The sequence below is a fragment of the Eremomyces bilateralis genome, assembly GCF_010015585.1.
Source record: "Eremomyces bilateralis CBS 781.70 unplaced genomic scaffold P152scaffold_17, whole genome shotgun sequence".
Taxonomy (NCBI): Eukaryota; Fungi; Ascomycota; class Dothideomycetes; order Eremomycetales; family Eremomycetaceae; genus Eremomyces; species Eremomyces bilateralis.
Genome location: NW_022985083.1, coordinates 48,223 through 73,541, shown reverse-complemented (window position 1 = coordinate 73,541; position 25,319 = coordinate 48,223). Strand labels below are relative to the sequence as shown.

The 25,319-nt window shown below is 52.8% G+C and overlaps 8 protein-coding genes across 8 annotated transcripts; 6 read left to right on the top strand and 2 right to left on the bottom strand.

The window, feature by feature from the left end:
* Positions 1-1,037: 1,037 nt before the first annotated feature.
* Positions 1,038-2,356, bottom strand: P152DRAFT_450923 (uncharacterized protein; the record flags this gene model as incomplete). Its single annotated transcript, XM_033678196.1, has 2 exons — positions 1,038-1,066; positions 1,162-2,356. The coding sequence occupies 2 exons, from the start codon at positions 2,354-2,356 to the stop codon at positions 1,038-1,040; spliced, it is 1,224 nt and encodes a 407-aa protein (XP_033532177.1).
* Positions 2,357-3,948: 1,592 nt separating this feature from the next.
* On the top strand, positions 3,949-7,623 carry P152DRAFT_439417 (AMP deaminase; the record flags this gene model as incomplete). Its single annotated transcript, XM_033677637.1, has 5 exons — positions 3,949-4,127; positions 4,214-5,760; positions 5,811-6,931; positions 6,984-7,340; positions 7,395-7,623. The coding sequence occupies exons 1-5, from the start codon at positions 4,118-4,120 to the stop codon at positions 7,621-7,623; spliced, it is 3,264 nt and encodes a 1,087-aa protein (XP_033532176.1). The 5' UTR covers positions 3,949-4,117.
* A 159-nt stretch (positions 7,624-7,782) lies between these two features.
* Positions 7,783-9,006, top strand: P152DRAFT_88760 (uncharacterized protein). Its single transcript, XM_033683316.1, has 2 exons — positions 7,783-8,581; positions 8,629-9,006. The coding sequence occupies exons 1-2, from the start codon at positions 7,942-7,944 to the stop codon at positions 8,703-8,705; spliced, it is 717 nt and encodes a 238-aa protein (XP_033532175.1). The 5' UTR covers positions 7,783-7,941; the 3' UTR covers positions 8,706-9,006.
* P152DRAFT_88735 (glycoside hydrolase) lies at positions 8,953-10,537 on the top strand. Its single transcript, XM_033683315.1, has 2 exons — positions 8,953-9,197; positions 9,254-10,537. Exon 2 carries the CDS (start codon positions 9,363-9,365, stop codon positions 10,446-10,448), a length of 1,086 nt encoding a protein of 361 aa, XP_033532174.1. The 5' UTR covers positions 8,953-9,197; positions 9,254-9,362; the 3' UTR covers positions 10,449-10,537.
* An 847-nt stretch (positions 10,538-11,384) lies between these two features.
* On the top strand, positions 11,385-11,912 carry P152DRAFT_475383 (uncharacterized protein; the record flags this gene model as incomplete). The annotated part of the gene is made up of 1 exon (XM_033681417.1): positions 11,385-11,912. The coding sequence occupies one exon, from the start codon at positions 11,385-11,387 to the stop codon at positions 11,910-11,912; it is 528 nt and encodes a 175-aa protein (XP_033532173.1).
* Positions 11,913-13,633: 1,721 nt separating this feature from the next.
* On the top strand, positions 13,634-16,768 carry P152DRAFT_88695 (cysteine proteinase). Its single transcript, XM_033683314.1, has 4 exons — positions 13,634-13,835; positions 13,909-14,052; positions 14,114-14,127; positions 14,194-16,768. The coding sequence occupies exons 1-4, from the start codon at positions 13,800-13,802 to the stop codon at positions 16,688-16,690; spliced, it is 2,691 nt and encodes an 896-aa protein (XP_033532172.1). The 5' UTR covers positions 13,634-13,799; the 3' UTR covers positions 16,691-16,768.
* A 1,005-nt stretch (positions 16,769-17,773) lies between these two features.
* P152DRAFT_400716 (large subunit of carbamoyl-phosphate synthase) lies at positions 17,774-21,457 on the top strand (the record flags this gene model as incomplete). Its single annotated transcript, XM_033676585.1, has 3 exons — positions 17,774-18,134; positions 18,238-21,296; positions 21,350-21,457. 3 exons carry the CDS (start codon positions 17,774-17,776, stop codon positions 21,455-21,457), a joined length of 3,528 nt encoding a protein of 1,175 aa, XP_033532171.1.
* A 1,646-nt stretch (positions 21,458-23,103) lies between these two features.
* P152DRAFT_515719 (uncharacterized protein) lies at positions 23,104-24,034 on the bottom strand. Its single transcript, XM_033682912.1, has 5 exons — positions 23,897-24,034; positions 23,779-23,809; positions 23,652-23,721; positions 23,473-23,595; positions 23,104-23,366 (listed from the first exon to the last, which is right to left on the bottom strand). The coding sequence occupies exons 1-5, from the start codon at positions 23,937-23,939 to the stop codon at positions 23,217-23,219; spliced, it is 417 nt and encodes a 138-aa protein (XP_033532170.1). The 5' UTR covers positions 23,940-24,034; the 3' UTR covers positions 23,104-23,216.
* Positions 24,035-25,319: the final 1,285 nt, after the last annotated feature.

The window sequence follows — 25,319 nt, the reverse complement described above, 5'->3', positions numbered from 1 at the left end:
GAGAGATGTTTAAACAATGGCTTCAGGAATGCGTTTTGCCGAAAATGAATCCATTCCCTGGTCCGCGGTCTATTCTGATTATGGATAACTGCAGTACTCATCGCATTACGGTAGGTCTTCTGTCTTAGCCTGGCTATCATATAAACTTACAAAGTAGTAGGGTATTCGCCAATTATGCGACGCTAAGGGTGTTCTTCTTAAATACTTGCCTCCATACTCGCCAGACTTAAATCCCATTGAGCCCTCGTTCCATGTCTTAAAAAGCTGGATGAAGCGGAATGATGATTTGCTTCCGGAGTTTAGGGAAGGCTATGAGGCGGCGTTTGTAGAGTTTCTAAAGGCAGCATGTATTGCTTTTACTGACCGGACAAACCATCAAGCGCTGTGGCTGAAGTCAGGATATAATGTTCATGGTATTAATTTATAGATAAATCCGAGACCGTTTAAAAGGCACGATGGTTTACTAGCCACCCCCTCTAGTGACCGGAGGGTTAATAAACGACCGTTTAAAGCGTTCGAATAGCTTCTTTGACCCGATGCTCTTAAGATAACCATCCTTGATATTCAGCCTCTCAGCAAGACGGATAGGATTTCTGCGAGCCTCCAGATTCGCATCGCCTATGGTATAACCTTCATTATCAAGGTCCTCGCCTGCCTTGATCAACTCTTCCCTTTGCGCTTCAGGCCGGCCCTGACCTATCCACCTACAAAACTCCCGGACCGTGAAGCCGTCGACTGATGATACTGGAGAACTGGGAGGTACTGGAAATTGAGTTGCCATAGGTGTGGTAGGCGGCATACCCCAGGGCGTCATACCCATAGATGGGAAGCCGAAGTTGAAGTTCTGGGTAGAGCCTGGCTGTGATGATAGAGTCTCAGTGGAAGACCGCTTTGATTTGGAAGTATTTCGGGCCTCTTGTGCTTGTTTCTGTTGGTCCCACGTAAAAAGCTGTTGCTGGATAGGGGCAGGAGGTGTTTCGATACTGTGAAGAGTAGGAGATATGCGGATTAGTTCAGCCCAGTTCTTAGTAATGCGATCAGATATCTCCATATGGCGATTTTCTGCCTGTGGGTTCGGCCAGCAATATAATGACCTTGCAGGACACCGATGTGAACCCAACGTGCACTTCCATCGCTGGGTAATCTGAGTCACAAGCGCACTCTTATCTGTATTGGCGGTGGTAATCGCTTGTACCGCCGGAGTAAGAGGATGCGCCAAAGATAGGGTACTGCCAGAAGATGCAGCAGTTGTCGATTGCCTGGGAATAGGGACTGGAGTCGGTAATGGCTCGAAAGTTGTGCCATATTTAACTTCAATGGTAATCTTGAGGTTTTGTAGGTTGAGTTCATGATACTGATAGTGTAAAACAGCGCGGAATTCTTTAGCGTCGTTATCAGTACTAAGATCAATGTCGTTCTCAACCACAGGTTTCGTTCGGCTATCAATCATTGCTGCAGAGAATGAAGCCTTCGTCTCATGATGATAGACGAGAGGTTCAAACCGCTTCATTGCTTGTGATTTGGCGATAGATTGCGCAACCTCCAGAATCTTCTCGCGATTGATATCCACAAGGCTCGCTGCTGTCATTTTCTTCGGAAGTGCTAGCCCATCAAGGTATGGAATGAGCGTGAGGATGTTCTTCATAGTCTTGCCGAATAGATTGTATATCTTATTGGTTGATTGAGATGCTGAATTCGCAGCAGGGCTGGCAATAGGCGATGATATCCCAGGTTGAGATCCGGTACCAAACCCTTGGACATTTGCTAAACCAGAACCTCGTTTCAGACGCTTGCGAGGTAACTCAACAACACCATCAGTAGAATCTACCTCATCCTGGCCGTCGCTACTATCGTCGTTATCCGAAATGATAAAGGTACGCCCCCTGGCAGGAGTCGGCGTGGATGGTGGAAAAGAGACTGCTTTCGTTTGCTTGCGTTTCTTCGCTGCTGCTACAGGCTTAGCCTTCGTAGGCCCTGCCCTCTTTGTGGTCTTCGCGGATTTCGTAGTCTTCGAACTAGCAGCTCTGCCGTTATCACTAGTAGAGCTGCCTTTTGAATTCGACTTTGTTGCCTTTTTTATAGGTCGACGACCAACCGCTGGTGCTAGTCTTGCTTGCACTACGTTATCTGGTGTGTCTTGATGTAGAGGATCCGCGAAGCCGACTCGCATCTGCCTGCGTCTGAGTCTACGTCGTCGAGAATATGGTGTATCCGTTTCTATATCGGATTCCAATTCGGATTCACTATGACGAGGACTTGATGGCGGGATATTGCGGTTTGATTGATCGCGCGTATGGGCCATTCCTAACAGAGTTTCGACTGCAGCTTCTTCTCCAGAGTCGTATTCGTTGTTCATCGATCGAGATAGTGCTTTGGAATACGCGATACGACGCGAGCCTGACGCGATTTAGTTCAACAAGTTCTGTAACTATAGTATTAAAACATATAGTGTTACGATAGTAGAAAATAAAGATTTCAACAAATGTTTGAAGCCTAAGAGCAATGATTATGGGCTAGATAAAAGCGCGATATTGATATAATTGATAAAAGCGCGTTCTGACGCGTGTTGGTGGAGTAAAAATTGCCAAGCCGCCAAGGATCCTACCTTAACCTGAATATGAGAATATCTCCACATTTGATCACTCCATCGAAGATGAACTTCGGCTTCAGTTAGATTTTCCTTCATGCCTGGTCCTCACAGGAGTGTCATCATTGTCTCTTCGTCGACCTGCAATGATCTTGGGTGATTCAGACTTAAAACCTCATCCACAATGATTCCCCGATCAAACGATACTCGCCAAAGTTTGGTGGGTAGAACAACGCAAGGAACGCTTGCACCACGTAGATCGACAACCCGATCCGCCGGAGATGGGTAAGCGGACACCAAACCCAGGCCTCCCGCGCGGCTAGGAATATGGCGACCGACACACAGCTTCAGGATCATGCTTGTTAGAGACTCTTCTGGGATCAGATCAGCCACTGACGGCGGAGAGCACTCCAGGCCGGTGGGCGGTGTGTTGAGGGGTTTCGGGTACTCGCAAGATGGCCCGAGATATCCAATGTTACACTCGCTGAATCTGACTTTTGCCGAAGGTCCCCGAAACTATCGAGGCAGATCTTTCGCCGAACCGATTGATTCGGTTTCCTCACTAATCTATGTCACAGTCCAATTGGCAAGGGGGTAGATATGTCTCAACAGAAGCAGTTGCGATTTGTGCTCAGCATAGTCCCGTTGATTAATGAACAGGGCATCAATTCATACCTTCCGTCCTTGGTTAGCATAGCACAAATTCCTCAATGCACCATGAATGCTAGCTATGACGGGAAAAGGCCTCCCATTCAACTGGATATCTCGTGTCCGGGTAAGGTCTCACCAAAATAGGATAATAATTCGAACTGGGGGATATTCAGTAATTGTGCCAGGTAATTCTGGCACTCGAGCTGAGTCCCGGGGTGTCCTGCCCGCAGGTCCAGGAGACGGATTGAGTTTGGTGTCCGAAGGAGGGACGGATATACTGAGAGGGATTCCCTTCGAACGTGTAACTGAACCGATAAAGCCGTCCCCAGTTATGCGGAAGCCCCATGAGGAGAACTATTTTCCATCATGCTCACGGCAAAGGGGTTACGGACTGAACATCATGAAACACAATCTCATAGTGCATGTATGACAGACCGAGCAGCAGGCTCTGTCGCCAGCTAACTCCATACGAACGGACATTCGGACTTCGGCGAACTTTGTAGGAATATTATGACTGCTGACTTCGGTATTATGGACACGATTTTAATAGCAACAGAAATGGAGAAGCGTAGGCGAAGGCCGATGAACTATGAAGTCCAAATAAGATTGAGCCAAGCACGTGAAAGCCAATGGCACAGCAAATTCCATCCCGTCACTAACCGTCGTGACTCGTGTCTCGTGTCGTGAATAACACTGACTCGCGCTGACGTGTTGGATGTCTGCATGCATCTCGATAAGAACAGTGTCACACCGCAACGCAACACAACCGGAAAGCCCTCTTGCTGAATGATTGATTGTGCTTTCGGAGAAGTGAGCAATAGTCCGTGATTTCCTTATCGTGCATGCTTTTTGTGAGCTGGAGCTCTCCGTTGGGAAATCATGGCCCTTGGTACGGCAGTCCCTAGCTTCCCTCTTCCAATCATTGCATCATCTACTTCACGTTAAACTCTTCAACTGACCATCGAACGTATTTAGACTTCAGCCACACCATGGATGACGAGACATATGTCGGGTCTCTCGAAACCGGGATGCATCACTCGTCCGAGGACGAGGACTTCTACGATACAGCCGAACCAGCCGATGAGTTCCAAGACTCAAACCCACATTCCAATCGAAATGAACCTGACAACGGCGAAGGTAGTACGAAGCAGTCTCCCGACGAATCGGACAATGCCAATGGCCCATTGAATGACGAGCTGCAGGAGGGTATGCTCCCGCGAGATCTCCAAAGAAAGACTGCATTCTACGACTACGCTTCGGAGAAGCAAATGAGCCACCAGGAAGCAAAACAAATCTACCAGCGATTACAGCAAGACAGTCAAAGTGGCCGAGGGGATAATTCATCGATGGAGGCAATTAGTCCTATCCTGCGAGCGAAGACATTTGCTGGTGATGGACGTTTTGGCGGCGCGGACAGCATCAAGTCAAGAAGAAGCAACGTCAGCCTGCCCAATCATGGACAAGCAGCGGGTATGAGACTAGGTCCGCAACTGAACGAGACCCAAGCAAGGCCGAGCATTGTATCCCAGACACCAGTTACTGGTCCATTCCGAGGCAAGAAAGAGGATGATCCGTACCTCCTGGCCGACGCTGCCGCTCGCGAACACAGGCTGCACCAAGGCCTACCCCATGAAGAGAAACCCCCAATTCTGGCATCCGAGGGGATCCACGGTGCAGGAGCGGGCGTGGGAATTGGTTCGGGAGGGGGTGGATTCGCAACAAGCGACGACCATGTAACCGCCGAGCTGAACAACATCTACACGAACATCCAGCAGATCATCGACATTCGACACAAGTATATGCGACTCTCCCTGCAAGGAGCAGGGGACAATCCAAAGGATGATCCTAGTTGGTTGATCTACCCTCCACCTCCCGAACCAACATGGGACCAGCATAAGAGCAATGGAATGAGCAGCGTGCCAAGCAGCACCGGCCTCAACGAGAAAAGCATGCCGGGGACTCCGATAAAGAAACCGCGGAAGCCGGGACAGGATATCGGCGAGGACTTTGACATCAATGATATGTATCCGCTGCCGGATGCATCGGAAATGACTTTCAAAGTGGACGAAAGTAGCGTCTTCCAAGTGTACGAGAATCACCAATCAGCTGAGCATGGCACGCCTATTGTCCATATCCCTACGATTCGAGAGTACTACATGGACCTCGACATGATCCTAAACCACTCGTCGGATGGCCCGAGCAAGAGCTTTGCATTCCGACGATTGCAGTATCTGGAGGGCAAGTTCAACCTGTACTATCTGCTGAACGAGTATCAGGAGATGGCCGACAGCAAAAAAGTTCCACATCGAGATTTCTACAACGTCCGAAAGGTCGACACCCACGTTCACCATTCGGCCTGTATGAACCAAAAGCATCTGCTGCGGTTCATAAAGAGCAAGATCAAGAAATGTCCAGACGAGAAAGTGTTGTACAGGGACGGAAAGGTCTTGACTTTGCAGGAGGTATTCGACAGCATCAATCTTTCAGCATACGATCTTAGCATCGATACGCTTGATATGCATGTGAGTGATGACCTACCCGTTATTATTGATGGCGCTAACAACCACACCAGGCTCATACTGACAGCTTCCACCGGTTCGACAAATTTAACTTAAAGTACAATCCAATCGGCGAGTCACGACTCCGAACTATATTCCTGAAAACCGACAACGATATCAAAGGCCGCTATCTCGCTGAGATCACGAAAGAAGTCATCTCCGACCTTGAAGCAAGCAAGTACCAAATGGTTGAATGGCGCATCTCCATCTACGGACGCACACTAGACGAGTGGGACAAATTGGCAGCTTGGGTGGTCGATAATAAGCTCTTCTCACCCAACGTCCGATGGCTCGTCCAAATCCCGCGACTGTATGACGTGTACAAGTCTACAGGCCTGGTGGACAATTTCGAGCAGATCGTGATCAATATCTTCCAACCGTTGTTCGAGGTGACAAAGGATCCCAGCAGTCACCCGAATCTCCACGTCTTCCTTCAGCGAGTGATTGGGTTTGACAGCGTGGACGACGAGAGCAAGGCCGAGAGACGTCTGTACCGCAAATTCCCCCTTCCAAAGGAATGGAACACAAAGCAGAACCCCCCATATAGCTATTGGATGTACCACCTCTTCTCGAACATCGCTTCCGTCAACGTCTGGCGAAAGCAACGAGGTTTCAATACATTTGTCCTGCGCCCGCATTGCGGAGAAGCAGGCGACACGGATCATCTTGCCGTCGCCTTGATCTGTTGCCACAGCATCAGTCATGGTCTACTTCTTCGCAAAGTACCACTGTTGCAGTACATCTTCTACCTCGAGCAAATCGGCATTGCCATGTCGCCACTCAGCAATAACGCGCTCTTCCTGGCGTATGAACGGAATCCATTCCTGCAATACTTCCGGCGAGGACTGAATGTCTCACTATCGACTGACGATCCTCTGCAATTCGCTTTCACCAAGGAACCGCTAATCGAAGAGTATGCGGTCGCAGCACAGATCTACAAGCTCAGCGCTGTGGATATGTCTGAGCTTGCGAAACATTCTGTTGTTCAAAGTGGCTTTGAACATACCATCAAGCAACGATGGATCGGACAGAACTACCACCTCCCTGGTGTAACTGGAAATGACATGGCCAAGGTCAACGTCCCCGATATCCGGGAAGCGTTCCGGGACGAGACCTTGAGACAAGAACTAGCAATGTAAGTTTCCTGTCCGCTCTCCCCGCCTTCTCTACTAACGATATTCTCCTAGGATCGAGCGCTACACCACCGTTCCTGCCACCCCTCTTGTTTCCGTTCCCCAAGCTCCAAACAACTACCCAACGCAACCATCCGGCTCCCCCTCCGCTTCCATGCGTACGCAGCCCTCCTCGACGAACCCCAATCAGAGCGAGGCCGTATCCTCCGTCCACCTCTCCGTCCTGCCGTCCGCCATGCTCCCCCCGCGCTTCCCAACCGGCTACTCGGAGAAAACCCCCTCCGCATCAACCGCCGTCCCCGGTGACACCCACCCTCAATCACCGAGCGCCCTCACCCCCGACCCATCCAACCTCCAACCAAACCTCAACCAAGACACATCAAGCCCATCGACCAACCTCCCCTTCCGCACGTCCTCCCAAATCTTTCGCGACCGCGAAGGCCCTGATAGCTCTGCGGCCAGCAGCTCCGAAGTCGCGGCGAGCGCAGGGCAGGCGGGCGCTGGGACGGGCTCGGTGCCGTTTCCGAGCCCGGAGTACGTCACTCCGCCGGGCCCGGTGCTGGATGGGAGTGAGCCGAGGATGTTTCCGGGGGTTGTCAGTGGGAGGCGGAGGCGGAGTAGTTTAAGGAGGAGCTCGCTAGGGGGGAATGAGGGTGGGGACAAGGGGAGTGGGAATGGTGGGGCGTCGGGGTAGATTGCTTAAAGTCCGTCGTCGGAGAGGGAGATGAGTTGGTGAGAATGATAGGGTTGGTTCGGTTAATGTTTGAATGGGGTGTATATATCGGAGTTAAGGAAAAAAACCTATAGAATGCGCCCAATGAGACTGGGATCAATAACGGCGAGGGCTTCGGGTTGGTATTGGAATTATGAAATTATTCAAGTATTAAGGGTAAGGCGGCTTATCTTACTATGCTGAGGGCTGTTGTCAAACGCCCTTGGTTGAATCCAAGTCAATATAAGTCAATACGCGGATCGGACTTGATGTCAGCCAGAAAGAGTTATTTCCAAGGCAATGGGGGCAAAACGCTGGTGTGAAGGGGTTGGAATCCATACCTTACGCACTGTGGTTTCCGTCTCTATAGTACGATTCTTACCATGGCCGACCAGTGCGGCTCTCGACTATCAGCTCTCCAGTCCTTCAGTCTCAATCAACATGACTATCTTCATTCACCAGCATGGACCTCGCCCGCAAAGCAAACGAAATTATGAGGTTTTCTGTAATTCCTGTCATGCGAGGCTACGAAAGGTGGGTGTTGTCTATATGCAGTTCTCTGCATCAACGGAGTTTCATCATTGCTATCTGCTGTCTTCTTATAAAGTCGATAATTTCTCCTCCAACCTTCCTCTTTATTTTACAACAACACATTCTGTTCACACTCCAGGTTCTCCCTCTGAATACGTTCATTTGGCGTCTAACACCTGCGGGATCTGTTTTTCCCAATCCAAGGTTCCCGCCTTTTATAGTTCTTCCAGTACATCTCCTATCGTTGCCGTTCAACATCGAGTGTGCCACACTCGCTGCCATCACCAACCTCTCGTATCTGAACCGGGATCTGCCAGTCACCAGAACGGAACTGGGCTCATCGACCATGGCGAGAGTTGTCTGTGTCTTTCTAGAGTAGCTGCTTATCGCAGCCTACGCCCTCCCCAAGGTGAGCTTACTCTCTCAAGTCCTTTAACACTGCTAACAGTTATTTAGGATGCCGTCCAAGACGAAAGCGATGGTACAAGCAGGATCAATGTTCTTTCTTCTATGTCCACATCCAACGTGTATGATTCCTTTCGAGCTATGAACCGTGCCAAGTACATTCCTGTCATAGACTTCTCGACTGGCTACATCCTAGCCCAGTCTGGCCGCAATGGGACCTACATGGACAAGCACACTGAGAAAGTGGAGCGAGAAAGATACTGTAGCGCGGAGATCCCATGCGTTGATGGATCTTGCTGTAACTCCAAAGGCCTCTGCGGGTTCCAAAAAGAGCATTGCAATCCTGATGAGCCGGAGCCCTGCCTGTCCAACTCTGATGCAAAAGCTTAATGCGGCGTCAATTCAGTCGACTCCAAGGTCTCATGTCCCAACAACCTTTGCTATTCTTTCTTCGGCTAGTGTGGATCTTCCGAGCTACATTGCACCAAGGCCAACCAAGCCGGACAAGAGACACCTACTCAGAGGAAGTTTGGAGACACCGAAGCTGCTGGATTGCCTGAATGTGGTCCAGACAGCGGATCAGCGAAAAATGGCCGAACCATTGGATATTATTAGGGAGCGTAAGTTTTCATAATCACACTGCGATTCTGGAGATTTAATTGACAATTGGAAACAGGAACGTGCGGCATCGAAAGTGTAACCAAATCTGGCCGCAATATATCAACACCCGTGGCCTTACCCATTTGCTCTATGCATATGCCTCGATCGATCCGGAGACATTTCAAATGGCCCCTACCCATCCTTCCGATCCAACCATGTACGGGACATTCGTGGGACACCGGAGCCCGTGGACTGAGACTTGGATTGCTGTTGGAGGATGGCAGTTCAGCTGTGAAGTTCGCACCAAGTGGACCTGGTCAGACATGGCCGCGAGCGCAGACAACCGCCGCAAATTCATCGATTCAGCCATCTGGTTCATGGACAAATATGGCTTTCAAGGCATCGAACGGGCCTGGGCATATCCCGGAATCAAAGAGCGTGGTGGACGACAGGGCGACAAGGATAATTTCGTCACATTGCTGAAAGAATTCCGCGAACACATGAAGAGTAGCAACAGGAATTACGGAATCAGCGTCCTTATCCCCGGCGAACCTGGATACTCCATGCAGTACGACCTCAAAGGCATGGAGCCGTACGTCAACTGGTTCAATCTCGGCACTTGGGATCTTCACGGGCACTGGGATGCCTTTAATGGTTGGGGAACCTCGATGCACGCGCACACGGATGCTCGAGATATCGAGAAAGTCTTGGAGGTGTACTTCCAAGCCGGCCTCAAGTTTTCCAAATTCAATCTGGGAGTCGCCTGGTACGGACGAGGCTACACGATCAGGGACCAGACCTGTGGAGACCTGGGCACCTGCGAATTCTCCGGCCCGTCCGCCTCCATCCCCGATTCATGCACCAACGAGCCCGGCGTCCTGTCGAACCACGAGATCCGCACGCTGCTTCGTGCAAAGCATGGGCTTAATGCAACCCATCAGACGATGCAAAGGTTCAGATTCTCACGTACAACTCCGATCAATGGATGGGGTACGATGGCCAGATCACGCTGGCTGAGAAGACGATGTTTGCGAATAACCGTTGTCTGGGTGGCACCGTCATATGGAGCCTGGAGTATGACATGGGCCCCGGTGTATATGCTGGAACGAATAAGCAGACTACCTTCATGGAGGAAACGGTGGAGAAGGCGGACAAGGTCGTTAAGATGGTGGCCAAGGCGGTTAATACAGTGGTCAAGGTGGTCAAGACGGTGGTCAAGGTGGCCAGGACGGTGGCCAAAGTGGTCAGGGTGGTCAAGGTGGTCAAGGTAGCCAGGGTGCTCCAGGTGGTCAAGGTAGCCAGGGTGGCCAGGGTGGCCAGGGTGGCCAGGGTGTTCAAGAAGGTGGTTTCACAGGAAGCGGAATGGGAGGAACGGGCGACTACTATCCTCCTCCGATTATCTACGCACAGCTGAATTCGGACCTCCAGTACGAGCCGCCGTGCACGATCTATCTCCCTCCCTTCCCACTACCATCGCCGACGACGATCACACTGCCGGAATACTCCACGGTCCTCCTTTCCGTCACGGGCGGTTCAACATCCGAGACGACCGCCATCTGGGCCACTCTTTTTGAGGGCAAGCCGATGGCCACGTCGCAGGTGGGAGAGGTGGTTTCCGGAGGCACCACTGTCCCATTCTCCACTGTCATCACCATCCCGCCATTCACTACGGACTAGATCAACTTCTGGCCTATCCCGATCCCTAGCTCGGGGACAGTCTCGGGCTACAAACCACTGATGAGCATACAGCCTCCCCCGGTCAATATTTCGCTTGGGTCGGGCATGGGTACCTTTAAGCCATTCAAGTACACCAACCCGCCATCCGATGTCTCAGGAATTCCGATGCCAACCGGAGGGGACCTTGGGCCAAGCTTCTACATGCCCAAGGAGACTCGTATCGTCCCTCTACACCCACACCCGACACAAATCGACGTACCGGAGAAGTCACTCTCACCTCCGGACTGGTGGAAGTCGGAATACGAGGGCACCGTCTGGTGGCTCGGAGGCGAAAACAGCGAAGACGGCGGGAAGGACGGAGAAGTCACTTCCCTTCCTGGGGGCATGAACTTCCCCCGGCCTTGGATATCGGCATCGGATCCCCCAGGATCACCTGCAAAGGCCTGCTCTGTGGGATGAAACCCTGTGAGGTGTTCTCCTTCATCCCGTGCTCATCGATTGATATCGATATTAACATCCCGCCGATTGATATGCCGTTCCCCCCTCCACCACCGGGTGGAAGAGAAGATCCGCCGCGAAATGGGGACGATAACGATGGTAGAGATGGCAGCGATGACGATGACGACAACAGTGGAGGTGGCTACCGCGGCGGAGGTGATGACGACGATGACGACGATGACAATGACGATGACCACCGCGGTAAAGGCGGCAAAGGCAAAGGCAAAGGCAAAGGCAAAGGCGGTGGTGGGGAATGTTGGTTGTTTTGCCCATTCAATTTCCCGACGGGTCCGAAGATGGGGGGGAAACAACCGGGCCGGGTTCACATGGAGGCAAGCCCCCTGGCCATAACAATGATCTCAAGAACCCAGGCACAAACCGACGCAAAACCCCACGAGCAACGACCGAAGCCGGTCGACGTCCTCGTCATGCACGGAGACCGCGACGGCCACTCAGTTCTTCGTGACGTGCGCGACGTCCGGATCCTCGCCCACGTGCTCAACATACAGCTCGATAGAGACGAAGGGCTGCTCGGCGACGCCCACGACAGCGACGGCTAGTTGCACGAGGGAAGTGATGAGCACGAACTACTGGGTGTCGTGCAGTGGGAGCTTGTGTGCGACGACGAGCACGTCGTTGACTTCAGGGTGCTCGGTTGCGCTGACGGTTACCACTGAGGCGCCGGCGTGTAGTGGGCCACCATTGGATCCGTTGATAGATCAACTTTGAGGGTGGATGAGAAGGGACATAGGTGAGATTGAGATAGAAGAGGAAATAGAGGATCGGAGAATGAAAAGGATATTTGCTTAAAACAATGCACTAGACGCGGCGGATCTGAACAAAATGGAATGGATATATCAGTTCGACAGTACCTGCTTCATCGTGTCGCCTTGTGTCCCACCTGTCATTCTGTATAGACACTTAATAAGTACTTATATGCCTGTGGTGAATACTACTGCTCGACCAACCATGTCCTTTCCCCAAATACCTGTTCTCTATATCCTGTGGAACCCCCAAGGATCTTTATCCGGATGACAAACGATATTGCACGTGGCTAGGACCCGGATAAAAGGTCGTGTCCCCAAATACCAGAGCGCTGGCTCTTCTAGACCTCCAGACGGGGATTTTCTGGGTATCCAAGCGAATCTGTACCAAGATAGCCCTGGCTGGCAATCGAAGGCCGACCGAACGGTTATCGAAGGATGATAGAAGGTGCCTATACGCCAGAAACCTTGGTTCATCCTCGGCAAGATTGCTTGGTGATAGGCAAGTACCCCTCGTCCGCTCCATGTCACCGTCACGATAGCAGCATGCGGGATTTTAGCCTCCTCTCCCACGACTGGACAATCCATCGCCCACCAAGGACTAACAAGGAACCTCCACCCACCATCTCCTCCGGAGTCCGCAACCATTCAACGGGATTGGCTCCCCCCCATCCATCAAACATGCCACCAGTTATGTGACATGCATGGCTCCATCGTGCAGGCAGCAGTCCCGGACTTACATAGTAGGTAGTGCATACAAGCCGTCCGTATTGCCCCCCCCCTCCCTCAGCCCCTCTCGCGTTGGACTGTGTCCACTGCGATACCACCTGCCCGGGTGAACCGGTTGGATAAGCAAGTCTGCAGGTTTTAAACCGCGATGGATGCGGCATCCCGCTCTCCGATGCGGGTTCCCCCTGGAATGCCATGAGCCTATTCGCCACTATATCGCCGAAATTAGCCTGGACGGGACGTAGTAACGGTACCGTCGTAGTCGTGGGAATCGCCTGGAACATTGGATGCGACTGGTCCACACTCGACAACCTTCGCCCACGAGGAGTGCACGAGGAGAGGTTGAGATATCGTCATTCGGCTGACGGTCCGCATCTCGTATTGCGAATAGCGCTAAATCACACGCCCCATCCGGAGATGATACGGAATACGGAATACTGTACCTTACCGATACACTTCGCCTGTTCACCACCGAACAGGTCTCGGGGTCGGACACATGGAGTTATCCTACCTTTCTCCGACCTTCATGGTGTCTTCTTTGAATTAAAACTGACCGATAGGATTCGCGGAAGGGTCCAATTAAGTCAGCCCGTCATTAATTATTACCGTATTGAACCCTGAATCGTAGACCAAACCAGCGTTATTACACCCACTCCTGCCCTGTCGCTCTCGGTAAAGACGCTGCTCCTCGTTAGGATTCCGTCTTTATTCCATCTTCACCCCTCTGACGACAGTCCGCATTGTACAGTTCCTTTCAACGCCCCGGAGTTACACTTCTCCTTCCCTTCCTTTCGTCATTGCGTTTTCCAATTCTCCTGATCCGGCCTTGCGCGCTCGCATTTCCCTCCCCATGATACCCGACCCGTCCACCTCGAGCGCAAGCATACCGGCACCCTGTAGCTCTTGAGCCTCAACCCAAACGGCCGAGGCGACTCGCCTCTCGCCCACACGACCATGTCGTCCTTCTTCGGACGATTGAAAGGCAGCGCAGTGAGTGTTGGCGCCAGGAAACCCCTGGAAATCAAACACATGGCGCAGGAACTGACCCATTCTGTGCTACCAGAATCCCGCCTCTCCGTCGCTGGCGGCGCAGGAGAAGGCGAAGAAGGACCTGAACGTGCCCCCGCCGACGCCGCTGGAGAAACTCTTGGTGGATGCAGGCCCGCTGCGAACGGATGGGAGCGATAAATTCTTTGGGTTTGAGAATGTAAGTCGGCTGGGATATATCTCCAGGAAATGTTGCGATGCTAACGGTGGTTTGCACATAGTTTGGAAGCACATGGTACGGTTCCGTTCTAGAATTCCGATGGAAGTTTCGATATACATGGCTCGACTAACCGATTCGCAGTTATTGTAACTCAATAGTGCAGTGTCTATACTACTCTCACGCGTTCCGAGAACATGTCATAAATTTCCCTAAACGCATCCCCGCCGACTCCCTCAACCGCGCTTCTTCCGGCCTCCCTCAAATCGACAGCGATACCGGCGCAAGCAATGGCGGACCTCCCCCTCCATTAAAAGGCAATCCGCCTGTCACCAACACTGTCGGGCCGCCGCGAGCGAAGCCAGCGACCACAACGGCAACCGGGCCAGGGGGGCAGCCGAAGGAGGAGAACAAGGACTCATCGGAATACAAGAAAAAGCTCTTGATGGACAAGGGTCCGATTGTCGCGATGGACTACGAAAACTCGAAGGCCTACGGGATGAATGAGTCGTTGTTTTCTTGCCTGAAAGATATCTTCGAGGCGATCATTGCCCATCCGTCGAGGATGGGCGTCGTTAGTCCGCAGAAGTTCTTGGAGGTGTTACGGAGGGAGAACGAGATGTTTCGGACACCGATGCACCAGGATGCGCATGAGTTTTTGAACCTGTTGTTGAACGAGGTGGTGGAGAACGTGGAGCAATTTTCAAAGCAGATGGCGGCGACGGTACAGAAGGCCCTGGCGAATGATATGACGGCACCGGAATTGAAAACGCCGACGGTCGTCAACTCGAATCAAAACTCGATCAACGGGACCGGCTGGGTCCACGATCTATTCGAAGGGCTCCTCACATCCGAAACGCGCTGCCTCACCTGCGAAAACCTCTCCCAGCGCGACGAAGCGTTCCTCGATCTTTCCGTCGACCTCGAACAGCATTCCTCCGTCACCTCCTGTCTTCGCAAATTCTCCGAAGAGGAAATGCTCTGTGAGCGGAATAAATTCCATTGCGACAACTGCGGGGGGCTCCAGGAGGCAGAGAAGCGAATGAAAGTCAAGCGACTTCCGAGGATTCTCGCGCTCCATCTGAAGCGGTTTAAGTACACGGAAGATCTGCAACGGCTGCAGAAACTGTTTCATCGAGTCGTATACCCGTACCACCTTCGCCTATTTAATACGACGGACGACGCCGAAGATCCGGATCGGTTATATGAGCTGTACGCTGTGGTGGTGCATCTTGGTGGCGGACCGTATCACGGGCACTACGTCTCGATCATCAAGACTCAAGACAGGGGTTGGCTACTGTTCGACGACGAGCTCGTTGAGCCTGTAGACCAATCGTACGTGACGAACTTCTTTGGAGGTGAAGGACAACTCGCCTGCGCATACGTGCTGTTCTATCAAGAGACGACCCTCGAAGCCGTGCAACGGGAACAGGAAGCGCAAGGCACGCCGCCTGCCGCCACTGCAGCGGAATCGTCCGCTCCGCCGAAAAACATGCCTAATGGCTCGACACACCCCCACGGAGTACCGCTATCGCATACACCTGCCACACCACTTCCCGAAGACATCGAAAGTCCCCTCAACCCACTCGCTCACGCCGCTACTGTCCCCTCCACCGCCCACATCCCCGGCGCCCCTCTCTCACCCACCCCCACCTCCCCCGCCACCACGACCACTCCTCGCGACTCCAGCAGCCACACCCCCCACAGCAACCATCTTCTCTCCCCTCTCCGCTCCAAAAAATCCCTCCACACCCTTTCCACCAAACCCAAACCTAGCAAAGACGACATCCGCCGCTCCAAAGACTTCGAGCGTGTGCGCAAAGAAGACGCGAAGCGTGAGAAGTCGGAAGAGAAGGCGCGCGAGAAGGACCGGCGAGACGCGGAGCGCGAGGCGTATCTGGCGGAGAAGCAGCGGCGGAAGGACGTGGCAAACGACGTGGTAGAGCGGCGACGGATCCAGGAGGAGGAGTTTCAGAAAGCGTTGAAGATCAGCAAGATGAGTAAGAAGGAGGATGATGATAGACGGAAGTTGGCGACGGTGGAGGAGCGGGGGGAGGTGGTGGCGAAGGCGATGAATGGAGATATTTCGCGTGCGGTTGGGGATGGGCAGATGGTCGCAGGGGCAGGGGTAACGGCACAGGATGGGAAGGGTGGGGTGAAGAGTGGGGGACTACATCGGTTTCGGCAGACGAGCATGAGCATGAGTCTGAGGCATAAACCGAAGTTCTGGGGCGGGAAGGAGAAGGAGAAGGAGAAGGAGAAAAACCAGCACGATGCGCCCTCCTCCTCGACCGGCCCTTCGTCGACAACATCCACCTCGCACACTCAGCCTCCCATGCCCCCGCTCTCCCCCGTGCACACTGATCCAGGGAGATTATCTCACCAGGAACCGTCGCTGGATCATGTGCGCTCGCAGCCGCCGACGAAAGACCTACCTCCCCTCCCGCCTCCACCGCCACTGAAGTCTCCAGTGGCGCCGCTGCGGCATGCAAGGAGCCAGAGCTATACGTTGGACGCGCTAGCGAGGCGGGCGACGGATTTAGGCAATGGGGGGCTGAAAAAGCCGGAGAAGGAGAAGGAGAAGGAGAAGGAGAAGAAGAGTCGGTTTGGGTTGGGGAAGAAGAAGAGTATGGCGTTTTAGCGGGTGGTGAGGGAAGAGAGAGGGTTGGAGTATCGAGGGGGTGGTTTGGTGTTTGCATAGAGGATCTGGGCGTAGAAGAGGGGAGATTCACGTGGGTTGTGTGCATGAAGAGCGTGCGAAGAGCGTGCGAAGAGCATTCTGAAGCGCGTGTTGATGTTATATACACGATACCAGTATATAGTATGATTGAACATAGCACTGTACGATATGAAGGAATACCTTGGCCATGCCACCGGTATCGGTATTGTCCCAACCACCGATCCTGACAGCAATGCGCCCCATCTGATCATCAACGATAGCAACAGTCTTCACCAAAACGTCCCATAGGATCAATTGTGCTTTCTAAATAATTTTATAGTCGTCGAATCAATATCTTTCAGGATATTCATACTGCAAGGGTCTCATCGACCCCGATCTTGGGCCCCAAAATAAATCGGCGCCAGTGCGGAATCGACAAAAAAAAAAATCCCCCTCCACAATTGAACCAGTCACACCCACCCAGTCATACAACTTCTCCCCTACTAATACCGTATATCCGGGCGGCAATTTTCTTTCTCCTCCTTCAATTCCTCAATTCTATACTGTTCAGAAGACATTGTCACAATGGCTCCTCCTCTTCATTAGATCATTGCCATGGAAGGCTATTCATAGCTGTGCAACAGAGCAACTCGAAGCTCTTCTATCAATTCACCGAATCGGAATCGAAACCGGAGCGATTAGTGCAATTCTCACCGCATTTCGCCAATTAAGATATCAAAGAATTCTTCCCGCCTCCGACTCCCCCCGTCAACCATCTGCTGTTGACTTCAGTTGGAGCTACTGCTCTCTTATCAGTGGCAAGCTCGCTGGAAGGGTTTTTTTCCGGGGTCCTTGCGTCTGATACCACTAGTTGGGAGCCTCAATCCCTCGCTCGCATAGAGGCATCTCGACAAAAAAATTCCCACGTCATAGGACCGAGTTTCCTTTGACTCCTCCTCTTCACCCACATTCGTCCCTTGTTCTGTCAAGACGCTCTCGTGAAGACGAGCAACGGAGACCCGGCTCAATTGAGTCCGACATACAGGCATCCACCCATCCGCCCAGATGTCGTCCATCTCCGCCCGCGAGCTGCACAAGCTCGCGCCGTCGCTTCAGGCGCTTTCCAGAGGGACCGCCCGACCATGCGCTCGCACCGCGCGGATCCCTTCCCTCTCTCCTCGAGCGTTCACAACCTGCCGAGTAACAGCTCTCAGGGCTCGGCCGCAGAAATGGACCGGCCAATACAGGCAGTTCTCGAAGACGGTGGGCCGCAGAGCCGCGCAGAGTCAGGAAGCGCCGAATGCGCAGGCATATTTGAATAGTGGGGCGATCCATGGGGCAAGAAATCTGGTGAATGTGCAGAAGGTGTTGGTGATTGGGAGTGGTGGGCTGAGTATTGGACAAGCTGGAGAGTTTGACTATTCAGGTGAGAATGCGGATTCGTTACCCCTTCGCGTGACAATGAAGCAGTTGGTGGAGCCGACGAGTATTTTAATGTGCAATCGGTGGCTAACATGCGATTCCTATAGGTTCCCAAGCTCTCAAGGCCCTCAAAGAAGCAGGCGTCAAATCGGTCCTGATCAACCCCAACATCGCCACCATCCAAACCTCACACGTCCTCGCCGACGAGATCTACTACCTCCCTGTAACCCCCGAATACGTGACATGGGTGATCGAACGAGAACGACCCGATGGCATCTTCCTCAGCTTCGGCGGCCAAACCGCCCTGAACCTGGGCGTGCAGATGAACCGGATGGGCATCTTTGAGCGGTTTGGCGTCAAGGTCCTGGGCACTAGCATCAAAACGCTGGAGACCAGTGAGGATCGCGACTTGTTCACGAAGGCGCTCAAGGAGATCGATATCCCCACCGCGGAGTCCATTGCCGTCGAGTCGCTGGACGAGGCGCTCAAGGCGGCAGAAAGCGTTGGGTATCCGATCATTGTTCGCGCTGCATACGCTCTCGGTGGTTTGGGATCCGGTTTCGCGGAGAATCCTGATGAACTTAGAGATTTGGCTGCCCGCTCGTTGACGCTGTCTCCGCAGATCCTAGTTGAGAAGTCTCTCAAAGGATGGAAAGAGGCAGAGTACGAGGTCGTGCGGGACGCCAGCGATAACTGCATCACGGTTTGCAATATGGAAAATTTCGACCCGCTCGGTGTCCACACCGGAGACAGTATCGTGGTTTCGCCCAGCCAGACGTTCAGTGATGAGGAATACCACATGCTTCGCTCGGCGGCGATTAAGATCGTCCGCCATCTGGGAGTCGTCGGCGAATGCAACGTGCAATACGCGTTGCAGCCCGACGGTCTCGACTACCGGGTCATCGAGGTCAACGCTCGTCTCTCTCGTTCGTCGGCACTCGCGTCAAAAGCGACCGGTTATCCCCTGGCATACACGGCTGCAAAGATCGGCCTCGGCCACACACTCCCCGAACTCCCCAACGCGGTCACTAAGACCACGACGGCCAACTTCGAGCCCAGCTTAGATTACATCGTCACGAAGATGCCGCGATGGGATCTCAGCAAATTCCAGAACGTCCGCAGAGACATTGGCAGCTCGATGAAATCCGTCGGCGAGGTCATGGCGATCGGCCGAACCTTTGAGGAATCGTTCCAGAAAGCTTGCCGACAGGTCGACCCGCAGTTCCTGGGATTCCAGGGCGACAAGTTCGAGGACCTAGATGACGTGCTCCGGAACCCGACCGACAGGCGATGGCTTGCGGTTGGCCAGGCCATGTTCCACGAAGGCTACTCTGTCGACAAGATCCATGACTTGAGCAAGATCGATAAGTGGTTCCTGTACAAGTTGGAGAACATTGTCAATTGCACCAAGGAAATGGAGGAGATTGGCAGCCTGTTCGGTTTGAAGAAGGAACTGCTTCTCAAGGCGAAGAAAATGGGTTTCTCTGACAAGCAGATCGCCAAGGCTGTCAATAGCTCCGAAGACGATGTCCGCGCTCGAAGGAAGGGCTTTGGTATCCGACCATTCGTCAAGAAGATTGATACGCTGGCTGCTGAGTTCCCGGCTGACACGAACTACCTCTACACGACCTACAACGCTTCTACTCATGACGTCGAATTCAATGACCATGGTGTTATTGTCTTGGGTAGCGGTGTTTACAGGATTGGTAGCTCGGTCGAGTTCGACTGGTCCGCCGTCAACGCAACTATGTCATTGAACAAGCAAGGCAAGAAGACGGTTATGATCAACTACAACCCAGAAACTTATTCCACCGACTTCGACGTTGCGGACCGCCTGTATTTCGAAGAGCTCAGCTACGAGCGAGTCATGGACATCTATGAACTTGAGACCGCCAGCGGTGTTGTCGTCTCAGTCGGAGGCCAGCTTGCCCAGAACATCGCTTTGAAACTTCAAGACACCGGCAAAGCGAAGGTCCTCGGCACCGATCCCAAAGACATCGACAAGGCCGAAGATCGTCATAAGTTCTCCCAGATCCTCGACTCCATCGGCGTGGACCAGCCCGCCTGGAAAGAACTCACCTCTGTCGCCGAAGCCAAGCGTTTCGCCGATACCGTTGGCTACCCCGTCCTGGTCCGCCCTAGCTACGTCCTCTCCGGTGCCGCCATGACCGTCATCTGGAGTGAACCCGAGCTCGAAGACAAGCTCGTCGCTGCCTCCGACGTCTCCCCGGACCACCCCGTCGTCATCACGCAGTACATCGAAGGCGCCCAAGAAATCGACGTCGACGCCGTCGCCCACAACGGCAAGCTCCTTGTCCACGCCGTCTCCGAGCACGTCGAGAACGCCGGCGTCCACTCCGGCGACGCCACCCTCGTTCTGCCCCCCGTATCCCTCGACCAACGCACCATCGACCGCGTCCGCGAAATCGCCTCCAAGGTTGCCGAGGCCTGGAGCATCACCGGCCCCTTCAACATGCAGATCATCAAAGCCGAAGACCCGTCCGGCGGCGAGCCAGCCCTCAAAGCCATCGAATGCAACCTCCGCGCCTCCCGCTCCTTCCCCTTCGTCTCGAAGGTTCTCGGCACCAACTTCATTGATGTGGCGGCCCGCGCGCTCGTCGGTCGCGACGTGCCTGAGCCCGTCGACCTGATGGGAGAGAAGCGCGACTACGTGGCGACGAAGGTGCCGCAGTTCTCGTGGACGCGACTTGCCGGCGCGGACCCGTATCTCGGCGTCGAGATGGCGAGTACCGGCGAGATGGCGTGTTTCGGGACCGATCTGATCGAAGCGTACTGGGCGTCGATGCAGTCGACGATGAACTTCCGCGTGCCGCAACCGGGCGAGGGGATCCTCTTCGGCGGCGACGTCAACAAGGTAGAGTTATCCGCGATCGCGGACCTGCTGCAGCCGCTAGGATATAAGTTCTACGCGGTGAACGAGACGGTGGCGGAGCACCTGCGCACCAGCACGAAGGATGCGGCGAAGGTGGAGGTGATTGAGTTCCCTAAGGAAGATAAGCGGGCGCTGCGAGAGGTGTTTGCGAAGTATGACATCCGCGGGGTGTTTAACCTGGCGAAGAGGAGGGCCAGTAGCCTGGTGGATGAGGATTATGTGATGAGGAGGAACGCGGTGGATTTCGGAGTGCCCCTGTTTATGGAGCCGAAGGTATGTTCGTCCTTTCTTGTTTGCGGTGCGTCATACTAATGTCCCTGTCACAGACTGCCCATCTCTTCGCTCGCTGCATGAGCGCGAAGTTGCCCCTTACCAAGGGCGAGATCCCGACCGAAGTGCGGACCTGGTCAAATTTCCTGGGCTTCCGAGCGTAAATGGAAGTTTTTAGACAAGAATCGACCTTTCTCGACGTCAATTGGTCTTGAATCTGGCTCAGTTCATGGGATCTCATCTCCTCCTGAGCTGCAAAGAAGGGAAATTAGATGGCATTGAGTTGGGATGAGGAGGTTTCGGCTTGTGGTGCGGTGGGTTGAGGAGAGTCCAGTGGGGGGGCCTGGGCGACGTTCGTGTAAGTCAAAATTCGTTCAGCCTGATCTGATTCTTGAAAAGTCGGGGGTATCCACTCTCAGAGCATTCCGAAAACGTAAAATTTTGGATTAATGCTATCTTCATAGACCAACATTGTTCACTTCAATTTAAGAACCAAACCCCGTTTTGAAAATGTGAAAAGGGTACTCAACTTCGAAAACGCTCGGCCGTGCTTCCACCTTCACGATGACGTCCATTGTCTCTACTGATCTGAAGATGTTCTTTCGATATGATTGAATTTTGCTCTTGGATTGACTAGAAATCCATCCAAGGAAAACATATTGCACTGCCCGAAATCTTCATCCTGTAGAATAACCTTGGGCGGCTCCTTGACCTCTAACCTCAATGTGAATCCTTGTGACCGAAGCAGACCCAACATCACCTAACTGGTTGGGACATGATCGGATTCCAGGATGCAGCCGCTGGGGAAGAGTGGAGGGATGTGCTTGTAATTCTCTTGCATATTGACACAGCAATTGTGCTTTATACTCTGCAGAAAGTCCATGGCACTGTATGCTCAGGGCAACGGCACCATATATGTCTCGGGCTAATGCTGCTATCTTCAATTTCAACTCCGGGGACTTGAGTCTAAATTGGACAACAAATTGAAACGTCGAGTCTGCGTACACGGTGTAGCTGTAGATCCCTTGGATTTGCACTTGGACCATATCGCCCCCCACTAGTTCCTTTACTCTTCGGTCACATTCTCTCGATTCGGAACATTTCTTCGTGAAAAATCCGGAGATCGAATCGATTTGGCGGTCTGAGGGTCAAATCGATCGCACCAGTGGGGCTGATGATGTTAAGCTGACGGCTGAATGGCGAATAGGTCATGAGTGCCACTGAAGCATCGCTCGTTCGAGTGTGTGAAGGGGATGCGGCTCTGGAGTCTGGTGCCATGCCATACTCGAGGCAGTCAAATACCCGGCGTGGATGACCAAGTTCCGCAGATCAGACGTTGGTGGAACGTGTGTACCCGGGAGCATTGTTGCTACCACGAGTAATTACCCCATATAACAGACGTGATATGACCGAGAGGGCTACCGCAAAGACTTTTGAGAATTTACGAGCTATTTGAGGTGACACATGATCTTGTAGATGTTTAGTGAGACTATCTTCCTCCTTATTGCTAATTTACCTATGAGAGCAATTGGACTAGTGAGTTCGAAGCGTACCTTACTCGACAGCGAACGCTAACCTCTCCAATCGGATTGACGAGGGAACTTCCGACACAGACTAGAAAACCCGCCCAGGGGACACCAGCGGCGTAGCTGGAGGAAGAAGACCAGGGTTATAGTGCGATTCTTTGTCAGTCAGAGAGGAGGTTCTGGGCCTCGACGCCACATCAAGCCAGTGTTGGTATGCCACACAATAGTGTCCAGAGGAGTGTTAACAGTTGATTCAGTTCATACTAAGAAACTCAGCTAAGTAACGCAATTCGAAAACGAACAATCGATCGTGGTATCACCATAAAATCCCACGCTATCCTCCAGTCGATCGCTGGCCGGACGATCATCCCAAGCACCCAAATACTCTCTCCATAGACTAAGAAGCCGGCCCATCTTTCTTCTCCTCCTTCTTCTCCTTATGCTTATCCAACCCCAGCACTGCCTTCACCCGATCACCAAACCCCTGTCCAGGCGCATGCGAGTGACCACCGTACTTCTCCCGATGGACGTTGCCATCTCCGCCGCGCTGGAGAATTTCAGTCAGTAACAGTCATCGCCAATCGATCCAACCTGCCTTGCTCAAGCTAGAAGCGGGGCGGTTGGATGGAGCGTGGTGAAAGAAGGAAGCATACGCCAGTATGGAAGTCCGGCTGATGTCCCGCGGGAATCGTGTCTATCTCAGGGACGAAGTCCTCGCCGGCCTTCCCGACTGGGACGACCTTGGGGGAATGCACGATGTTGCCGGCGCCGCCTCGCTGTTGGGCAAGGTCAGCTGCCTGCTCCGCGACTTTGCCTATCTGGTAACACGTACGCCAGAGGAGTATTCTCCCGTCTCGGACACGCCGGGGTGGCCTTCACGAACGATACCGCCGTCGGCGTAGCTGAGATGAGATATTAGAGGAAATTTGATTGTTTGGGGAAGCGGGAGAGGGACTTACACGGTTGGGTCGCGACCAATGTTACCAGAACCTGTAGAGATATGCGCGATCAGTATCGGCGATGGCTGTACCCCTCCACATAATAGTGGGGTGATTTTGGACAGTCGATATCACATACCGCCGCGGCCGGTGGAGACGATTGGAGGTTGTTGTTCAGGCATTCTGATCTTCGTTTCGTACAATACGGATATGAGCGTGAGATATGTTGATTACACGAATCAAGTACTAGGCTTGGATGTGAACAATTCAAGTAAGTAGTCCGACCATCAGCGTTCTTGGACAGGGCCCGCCCTCCTTTATATACAGGTCTGTCCTATCATGTTGGTGTATGACGCAACCACAGGGAATTCGGGACGACGGGCGTGGGATGTGGTTGGATCTCTCAGCTAATGCTGCCGGTCACGAACGGGCGCAGGATAGTGACCGATGCCTGCGGCTGGTCGTTCGAGAGGACTGGAGGTCTCTCTCCGCGTCACACTGGTCAAGCCACGGGCTGGATCCGGAGATATCTGCACTGGTGTCTCTTGGCAATTTGGGCGCGATGCCCGCTAGATGAGACGTTCTCGTTTTAATGTCTAGGAGGAATGTGGTGGGGAGCATGGAATAATCATCGGGAAGTTTGTTTATACCGATCTTTTCCCGTTTGCTTTGGACGATCACCCTTCTGATCTGACTGCAGACGCGCTGGAGCGGCCCTCGTTGAACATGCAGTTTATTTCAAGAAGATACACATGGACAATGCCTTGCTGAACCAGTTCCGATATGTCACGATGACTCCACGGGCGCATTGAAGAAGGCTGATGAATATATCTCTAGCGATTGCGTGACAAGATGACAATTAGAGATAACGACGGTGGTTCTGATTCGCGGAGGAGGAACGTCTCGTTGGGATTTGAGGCGGTGTGATTGGCTGCAGTGAACTTTATAGACAAATGCGGTAATAATACTAAGCTCAATAATACGGAATGCTCTCGATTGCACTTTCTCCTCTACAGGCTCGTTTCTGCGTGTGCTGCTGCTGGACCGCCTGCGCATCCCTCTGTTGCCCCAGCTAGGGTTCTAGATTACTTAATTGCCACGTGAAAGAAATAAATCAAGATAAGTCTCATCGATCAAGCGAGGCTAATCGGATTATCTACGGACTACGGAGCACTGAAGTAGCTTTGGGCAAAATCTAGGGTTTATTTTTGTTTGATTGTCACACGGTACTCAGTAACTACGGCTGTAATTAACTAACGTAATCCACCAGCGAGTCGCCCAAACCACCGAGTCGCCCACTTCATCTCCGTAACAGCGATCATCACGATTTTTTCGCAATGTCTCAACAACAGAGCCCTTAATTACCTTCAAATGAAGCTAGAATGAACCTAGCCATCCAGACTATCGAACAAGACCAAGTTCAATCAATTCGAGAAGCTGCAAAAGCTTACAACGTCCCGTGGAGTACCTTACGTGACCGCCGCAACGGAATGACTGCACGAAGCGATTGTGTCCCGAATTCGAAAAAGCTCTCAAATATGGAAGAAAGGGTGATTATCGAC

Excerpts from the sequence above, each read along its gene's own strand:
- P152DRAFT_88760 (XM_033683316.1), top strand. The coding sequence starts at position 7,942 with ATGGGGGCAAAACGCTGGTGTGAAGGGGTTGGAATCCATACCTTACGC. Across the intron at positions 8,582-8,628 it reads CAGCCTACGCCCTCCCCAAG|GATGCCGTCCAAGACGAAAG; the intron begins GTGAGCTTACTC and ends ACAGTTATTTAG.
- P152DRAFT_88735 (XM_033683315.1), top strand. The coding sequence starts at position 9,363 with ATGGCCCCTACCCATCCTTCCGATCCAACCATGTACGGGACATTCGTG.
- P152DRAFT_88695 (XM_033683314.1), top strand. The coding sequence starts at position 13,800 with ATGTCGTCCTTCTTCGGACGATTGAAAGGCAGCGCA. Across the intron at positions 13,836-13,908 it reads GACGATTGAAAGGCAGCGCA|AATCCCGCCTCTCCGTCGCT; the intron begins GTGAGTGTTGGC and ends CTGTGCTACCAG.
- P152DRAFT_515719 (XM_033682912.1), bottom strand. The coding sequence starts at position 23,939 with ATGCCTGAACAACAACCTCCAATCGTCTCCACCGGCCGCGGCG. Across the intron at positions 23,596-23,651 it reads CGGGAGAATACTCCTCTGGC|CGAGGCGGCGCCGGCAACAT; the intron begins GTACGTGTTACC and ends CTTGCCCAACAG. Across the intron at positions 23,367-23,472 it reads AGCCGGACTTCCATACTGGC|CGCGGCGGAGATGGCAACGT; the intron begins GTATGCTTCCTT and ends GAAATTCTCCAG.